The 8,151-nt window shown below is 45.8% G+C and overlaps 1 protein-coding gene across 1 annotated transcript in view; it reads right to left on the bottom strand.

Moving 5' to 3' along the window:
* Window positions 1-6,316: 6,316 nt before the first annotated feature.
* PLB1 (phospholipase B1) overlaps window positions 6,317-8,151 on the bottom strand; it is an 87,273-nt gene continuing 85,438 nt past the window's right edge. The window contains exons 58-59 of the mRNA XM_035320638.1: window positions 7,456-7,530; window positions 6,317-6,948 (exon numbers count right to left, since the gene is read on the bottom strand). Of these exons, the coding sequence (XP_035176529.1) occupies window positions 6,730-6,948; window positions 7,456-7,530 (294 nt within the window). The 3' untranslated portion in view covers window positions 6,317-6,729. The remainder of the gene's footprint in view (window positions 6,949-7,455; window positions 7,531-8,151) is intronic.

The raw sequence follows: 8,151 nt of genomic DNA, 5'->3' as shown, positions 1-8,151 counted from the left end.
TGCGTTCTCGGATCCACAAAGCACCGAGATACCTGAAGTTCTGCATCTGCACATTCCCAGAGCTGTTATCTTGTTGCCTACAGCAAGCACCGTGCTGTCTGACCTCCCCCTGCGGCTGTCTGGGACTCACAGCCGAGGTGTGTCCGTGCCTCAGATCCCCAGAGGATCCGGGATGGCTACTCGGGGTTATTACATGATTCACGTAATCACAACTTGGCTGCGGCACGTTAAGGAGCTGCTGCACTCCGGGCCCCAGAGGCTGTATTTCCTTATGGGTGCACTGTCTGGGGGCCCCCACATCTGCACTGAACTTGGTGATTGTTGGGGAAAGGTGAGAGCTAAGCAGAGCCAGCCTTAGAAATTTGCAAGGTGCATCCCTGATTTCTGGTGTCTAATCTATCCAGCTGCATCCTCCCCAATTATTTCTAACTCCTGTGTTTTACTTGGATCCAAAAGCTGCTTCAGAGGATACCCACGGGCAACCCAGCAAGCGCACGTAAATCCCTGGCGGGTGGAGAGCTGCTGAGCTCCCCAGTTCCTACAGCTTACATAGAAGGCACTGACTGCAAACACGAGCTGGCGTAAGAGCACTGGAAGTACTTCATCTCATTCACCCACTCTTTTTCTGAAATGCCCAAGGCCCAGCCTCCCTGCTGCTGTTGAACTGAACCACTACTGCGCAGCCCTGGGCTCGGCAGGTGGGGATTACCTCCTCCTATTGCAGCCTCAGCCCATTGGGGCCCTCAGGTGGTGCTTCCAGTCACCTAACCAACACAAATGGTAGCAAAAGGGTTTTTCTTCATGGCTTGTTTGTTAACGCTACAAGGAATTTTAAGCAATCTGTGATGGTTATGATGCAGACCAGCCGAAAGTAACAGGCTGATTTCCTTCTTCGCATCCATAACCACTTTACAGCAGCGAGAAGGCTCTGTTAGATGTTCGGAAGCAGCTGGTTTCTCCAACTGAAATCACTCGCCCCAGGGTCAGCCCAGGGATCAATAGCAGAAATCCTCTGCTGTCTCTCACTGAACCACGTCCACAGAGCCCTGCTAGTCCCAAGGGACTATTAAATCCTTCTAGTAAGGAAGCAGAGAGCCAGGGGGGTGCGAAGGACCCTACCATTGAAACATGTTCAGTGATCCCATACTCTATCCAACAGAGGACACGGGCATATTTTCATACCCAACTTCTACAAGTTCTGTAATTAGAAAAAAAACAAACAAACAAAAAAAAGTTCATGAATGAAATTTTCTCAGTAAAATCCACATAACTTATTCTAGTTATGACTGCATTACAACTGACAATTACATAGGTCACAGAAAGGGAAAGACGTAAGGCAAGGCAGCTTCTTCCAGCCTCTAGCCAGCAGGTAGTCGCAACCATTTCTTAAATAAGCTCTCCTACGTTTCATTGGATTAACTTTCTAAAATTGCTCAAGCCACAGGCTTTCTGTCTTTTCGTTTGGGTGACTGTTCTCTCTGATGCTCGAAAACAGAACAAACTCTGCTTTGTGCTGGGATGTTCATCAAAAGCAGCTAAAGTTTTCTGCACCTGTCAGGCACGTGCTGACAGTATTGCGTTTCAAAACGTATGAGAAAATCGCTGCAGTCAGAAAGGAATTCAACAGGTGAAAGATGGTGTAACATCTGGTGTCCAAGCCAAGCGATGGCAGGGCCAGTTGCTTGCAGCTAAATGGAAGATACTCGGCATGTGCTACATTTAAACATAGCAGCTTCCTTCCCCTCCTCCACCACTCTCTTTTTTGGATACAGACTACTGCTGCTGGAAATAATTCTCAGGTCCCTGGATGTGCAAACTGTGTACTCAGGACAGAAATAGTTTAAACATGATGGATCTCAGGAGCACCCCTCCCTGTGATGGTCAAAGACCCCAGAAATATGTTCCATTTAAGTAACTTGTGAACCACCTTTTGGACAGTCTTTTATCTTGCTGTTCCCAAAATCTCATATTACTCCTTTCAAAATGGCTAAAAGAGATCAAGCACTGCAAACCTGTTGTCCCCCAAGAGCAAATTCTTTAAATAGCTCAGGGAAAATGAATAACCTGATTGCAGAGCTATAAAAATCCAGGGCTTTTCCATGCCTGAGTGGTGAGATTCCCAAAGCCCCTCTCTTGGGGAGGGGCAGGGAGAGGAGGTGTACTGGGTATAGTTGTTTCATCTCAACATTTTAGCTAAATTCCCCTTAAAGTAACAAAATTCCTGACCACATGTACCCACATATTACAGACTAACCAACTGTTAAAATGATATCATTTGCAATTTGTATCTCTTCTCCTGTATCTCACCATCCAGAAACTGGTGAAATGTTTTTCTGAATTTTCCCTCCCTTCCCTTTAGTTACTGAGCATCTGAACTGGACTTGGGGGCAAAATCACAGTAGGTGAAACTCTCCTGTACCATTTGGTCCTCCAAAAGGCAGGTCCTGCTTGACGAACCTGATCTCTTTCTATGACAAAGTGACGCGCTGGGTGGATGAGGGAAAGGCTGTGGATGTGATCTACCTTGACTTCAGCAAGGCTTTTGACACCATTTCCCACAGCATTCTCCTCAAGAAACTGGCTGCTCTTGGCTTGGACTGGCGCACGCTTCGTTGGGTTAGAAACTGGCTGGATAGCCGGGCCCAGAGAGTTGTGGTAAATGGAGTCAAATCCAGTCGGAGGCCGGTCACTAGTGGCGTCCCCCAGGGCTCGGTGCTGGGGCCGGTCCTCTTCAATATCTTAATTGATGATCTGGATGAGGGCATTGAGTGCACCCTCAGTAAGTTTGCAGATGACACCAAGTTAGGTGCGTGTGTCGATCTGCTCGAGGGTAGGAAGGCTCTGCAGGAGGATCTGGAGAGGCTGGACCGATGGGCCGAGGTCAACTGCATGAAGTTCAACAAGGCCAAGTGCCGGGTCCTGCACCTGGGGCGCAATAACCCCAAGCAGAGCTACAGGCTGGGAGATGAGTGGTTGGAGAGCTGCCAGGCAGAGGAGGACCTGGGAGTGATGGTTGATAGTCGGCTGAATATGAGCCAGCAGTGTGCTCAGGTGGCCAAGAAGGCCAAGAGCATCCTGGCCTGTATAAGAAACAGCATGGCCAGCAGGGCTAGGGACGTGATCGTCCCCCTGTACTCGGCTCTGGTGAGGCCGCACCTCGAGTACTGAGTTCAGTTTTGGGCCCCTCGCTACAAGAAGGACATGGAGGTGCTCGAGCGAGTCCAGAGAAGGGCTACGAAGCTGGTGAGGGGCCTGGAGAACAAGTCCTACGAGGAGCGGCTGAGGGAGCTGGGATTGTTCAGCCTGGAGAAAAGGAGGCTCAGGGGTGACCTTATCGCTCTCTACAGGTACTTCAAGGGAGGCTGTAGCGAGGTGGGGGTTGGTCTGTTCTCCCACGTGCCTGGTGACAGGACGAGGGGGAATGGGCTAAAGTTGCGCCAGGGGAGTTTTAGGTCAGATGTTAGGAAGAACTTCTTTACCGAAAGGGTTGTTAGACACTGGAACGGGCTGCCCAGGGAAGTGGTGGAGTCACCATCCCTGGAGGTCTTTAAAAGACGTTTAGATGTAGAGCTTAGGGATATGGTTTAGTGGGGACTGTTAGTGTTAGGTCAGAGGTTGGACTTGATGATCTTGAGGTCTCTTCCAACCTAGAAATTCTGTGATTCTGTGATTCCAAAACAAAATGCAGGCACTGTACCATGACAAGAGGGAGATCCCTCAGCAGCAAAAAAGAGGCCAGAACTTCAGTTCAGCTGCTGCCTAAGCTGTAGACAAACTGTCAATGCTCATTAGACTCCGTCACTTCTCTGCTTGAGGGGTGGATTGGTTTTACAAGGCCAGGCAACAGGACAGCACCTACCCCCGGCTGCCCCTCACAGCCGCCTGAGCTGGGCAGCACAGCCTGCAGCCACAGCACTCATTTGGACAATGACTGCTTGCTGTTGTCAGAAGACATTAGGAAGCCACTGTACACAGAAGAGGTGCTTTTCAGCAGCAGCTGAGATCAACGGTGTATAAAGTGACATCCTGGACTAAACCACCTTCCATTTCATTCATTTCTCCATATAGACTTGAAGATCCTCCTGCACCTCTCCTGCTTTGTGCATCAGTGAGCAGTCTGGCCTACCCAGCAGTCCAGTGAGGGAAAATACCACAGGGCAACTGAAAACAAGGGCAGGCTAGCAGAGAAAAGAGGGAAAAATGGACAACAGACAGAGAGGGTACACAGATTACATTCTGATTTAACACTACACTGAATGCAGTCAGACTAAGATCCAGACCCAATAATTTGTCACTCATTCCAGCTTAATGTTACTGCTGCTTAATGAGCACAGAGGGAATGCTTAGCATCAATATTTTCAAGGAAACAGTTTTGCTCGTAAAATAGCTGCAAACTGCATGATTTTCAATGATTTTTTTGTTTTTAAACACCAGAGCAGTTCACCACATACTTCAGTCTACACAAGAAAGATGCCGGAAGATATTTCCATAGGCTAAGTAAGGAGCCACCAGTTCCTGCTCCACCTCCACAGCTCCTGCAGTAGAGTTCTATTGCACCCAGAGAAACTTTGGAGAAGTCTCCTGTTGCAGAAGCATCACAGAGACAGTAAGTTTAAAGTCAATAGTCTCAGTTCCTAAAAGCTCCAGTAAAGGCAGCATTCATTACAATGCTGAATGCTTCAGGGAAGTGAGAATCTGCAGTCCAAAGTAGAATCATTCAAGCTCCCGTGCAAGAATTATTTCCACCAGCATCCTTCAAAATGCTGGAGGAGGTTAGAGCTATCCATTTCCCTCACTACCCGACTGGCTGCACCTCTGATATTTTGGATTTCAGAACCTCAGGGCAAAATTCAGCCTCCTAGGCAGAATGAAAAGGGGCTCCCTGGTTTTTCTAGCAGGGGACACCAGTGTGAAGCAGAAAAAACAGATCTGCATCCATCTCCAGGCAGGAAGAACCTGACATGAGACACCACACAGTATGTTATAGCTCTTACTCGTGTTCTAGGACCCCCGTTCCACTTCACGCATGCACGCATTGTTTAGATTGTATATCAGCACTGAACTGCTGTTTTCAGCTTCCTTCAGCATACCTAGCACTGATGACAGGTTCTGCAGGGAACATTTCTGTAGTACGTCGTCTCTGAGGTAAGGATGCTATGGAACGGACAGGAATACGGTAATTGCCATCTCCTGCATTAGAGTTTCAAGGCTGCATTTGCTTCCAATTATTGAACTAAATAAATACCAGCAGTTGGGATACCAGGTAGATGGTTAATGGTGCACACAGACAGGCATGGGAAGAGCAGCAGAGATGGGCTGTTTGAGCTTATGCCTGAGCTGCACTGAAACAAGATGCAGGTGCTTTTGTTTTGCATTGCAACTATATCCTTGTTTGGGGCTGCATATAGAGCTCCCAAACTCAGACACACCTGTGGATAGGACTTATGCAAACAACAGTCCTACCAGTAACAGTCCAACCTTTGAGAGCAGATCAAAGAAGGGATGAGTAGAGCTACAGCTCTTGAAACCTGACTAAACCTTTTGTATTTTACCCACCTCTTTTTATCTCTGCAAGAACAATGAGTGAAATGGAAAAGGGAGGACTCTGAACACCTTCTGTGTGTGCATAGTGAGCACGTTTAGGAACCCCAGAACATTTTTTTCCCCTGAAACAATTTAATTCTCAGCTCATTTGCATTTATGGAATGAAAATGTTGATGCCTCGCCAAAAACAAACAAACAAAAAAAAAACAACAAAAAAACAAAAACACTACACTTTGGTTTCAATAAAATCAAAATTAAAAGTATTTGACATATGAAATAAAGGTTTTGAAGAACAGGAATACAGGTAGTCTATGCAGTATCATCTGTGCTAGTAGATCAGAAATTGACCTGCAAGTATAATACAAGGAATGTCTAACTACCAGGAAATTTCTCCTCCGATCTCCTGATAGATGTCTGAAAAAAGGCTAGGTTACCAGTACGTACCTCATTTTTTGTTTAGATCCCCTACTCCACTGCTAGTGAAGAAATTACTTCCTCACAGGAAGGGCCGTTCTGGACCAGCTGCCATACAGCTACGGGGCAAGAAGACATGGGACTAAATTTAGCCTTGCAGAAGTGATGTCCATGGCCCAGCTCCACATCCAATCTTAGACAGTGGCTTGTGTCCAAGGCACTGCACCACGGATGCTACAGGGATGTTCTGGGTTGCTCAGAGGTTGCTTGAGGATATTTCCATGGTATGGTACTTTCCTGTGCAGAATGACCTTAGCTCCTTCAACTCAACAGTCTTGCTTGAATCTAATATGCAAAATTGCAGTTTTTCTTCTTTATTGCACTTACTTTGGCATTAGGAAACACCAGGTTACAATCATGGACTTGAATCTAACATTTTATATACAGAGTTTTACAAGAAAAAAAGGGCAGATGTGCAAATAAGGTGCCAAGGTACATGAACAAGTTTTCTTGCTTCATGAAAGCAATTGTCAGCCTAAGTAATATTCACGAAACCAGGAACAAAAAAGCTTTAACACTTAGAATGGCATTGCCCACTTCACTGACCTGCAGAAGCTAGTCCTACAGTGCATTTCTGATCAATATTATTGGGCTACAAAATCCCTTGGCTAACCAAGAAGCTTGATTAATGTCCAACCATTTTTTCATGCTACTGGTCTCTGTCACAGCAGAGAGCAGCCTCAGCAGAACCAGATGTTTGTTCCACTTGCTTTACAGAGATGTTGTTTTCATGTTCTTTTCTGTTTTGGTCTCTTGTCGGTGTCTCATGGTTCTTCTTGACACAGCCCAGATGAGTGCAGAACCCACCAGGACTCCAGCTAACGCTGCCACAATGACAGCCCAGTAGGGCACCGAAGGTTCAGTTTTCTCAGAGCTGGGAGCTGAATTCCTGAACCCACTGTTTCTCAGCGTGGAAAGAAAGGGTTTCTCCTGCAAAGGAGAGATCAAAGGTTTTACTGACCATAGGCCACTGGCAGTCAGCATTCAGACAATATACCATCACCCCTCCCAGAGATGGGAACTGTCAGACTCTAGACAGACTATCAACTGTTTCTGCCTTCTGTCTTAGCTCAAACTATTTCCTGCCCTACTGCCTGAAAGTTCCTAGAAGAAAAAAAAAAGGAGAAGCCAGTCCAGAAACAGCAGTGATGGCATCATTTCCAAATCTGTTTGCTGCAGGCAACCAAATGGAAATATGCAGATTCATTAAAAGTGGCTTAAAGTAAAGGCTTTCCGCTGCAGTAAGGACAATTCTTTTACATTAAATCCTCAGTATAATTTCTTATGTGTAACAAAATAGGAGCGTATTTTTGCTGTTTAAAACCTTCACTAATATATATTCCTAATAAAAAAGTAAAGTTACGCATAAGGAAAGAAGAAAGAAGAAAAAAATAAAAGTTGACAAAGCAGAATATGGGCCTCTTGGCCTTTACTTACGGGGTTTGGACACTTGAGTTTTGACCTGTCATAGGTAAAGTTGTTGTAAGTCTGCTTTTCACCAACTGGCTCCATCTGAGGAAGGGAAAAGTAATAGTAAACAATGAGTTTTTTTCTCCTCAGATTCCTGACTTGGGTGGCTACAACTTTTCATCCAATCTTTAGGTTCTTGCGTCAATGAAGAAGCATGGGAGAAGTTGAATAACAGGAAAGTTTCCAAACATTTTAACATTCATGAACTAAAGACACCAAGAATCTGAGGTACTGTCTGCAGAAAAATTCCCTCAGGAAGCAAGGAACAGGAGAAGCCTTTCCTCTTTTTGCACTAAGTGCAGGAGAAAATAACTGACTACCACATACTCTGCTAAAGCCAAGTGGTTCACTATTCACCCAGGTCTGCCACAGACATCTCAAATGACAGTATAAACCACAAAAAAACAATCACACAACAGATGTTAGTCACGTTACTAAGCACACACTACTGAAAGAAAGATGCTTAGGTGTCATGGTGGTGGAAGCAGCTCCAAAGGCGATGCAGAGTTACAGAGACAGGATGAGGCAGTACCAACCTTTGCAGTTTTCACTCAGACAAATAATTCCCTTGGAGTTTTAGCTAAGGTTAAGTTCACAAGATTGCAAGAAGTGAATTAAACAGCGCCTTTTATATCATCAGTTGTCAGCTAAGCTGCACTAACT

This window comes from Oxyura jamaicensis, chromosome 3 (genome assembly GCF_011077185.1).
Source record: "Oxyura jamaicensis isolate SHBP4307 breed ruddy duck chromosome 3, BPBGC_Ojam_1.0, whole genome shotgun sequence".
Classification (NCBI taxonomy): Eukaryota; Metazoa; Chordata; class Aves; order Anseriformes; family Anatidae; genus Oxyura; species Oxyura jamaicensis.
The sequence above is the reverse complement of the archived record's forward strand: the minus strand, read 5'-3'. Positions and strand labels throughout refer to the sequence as shown.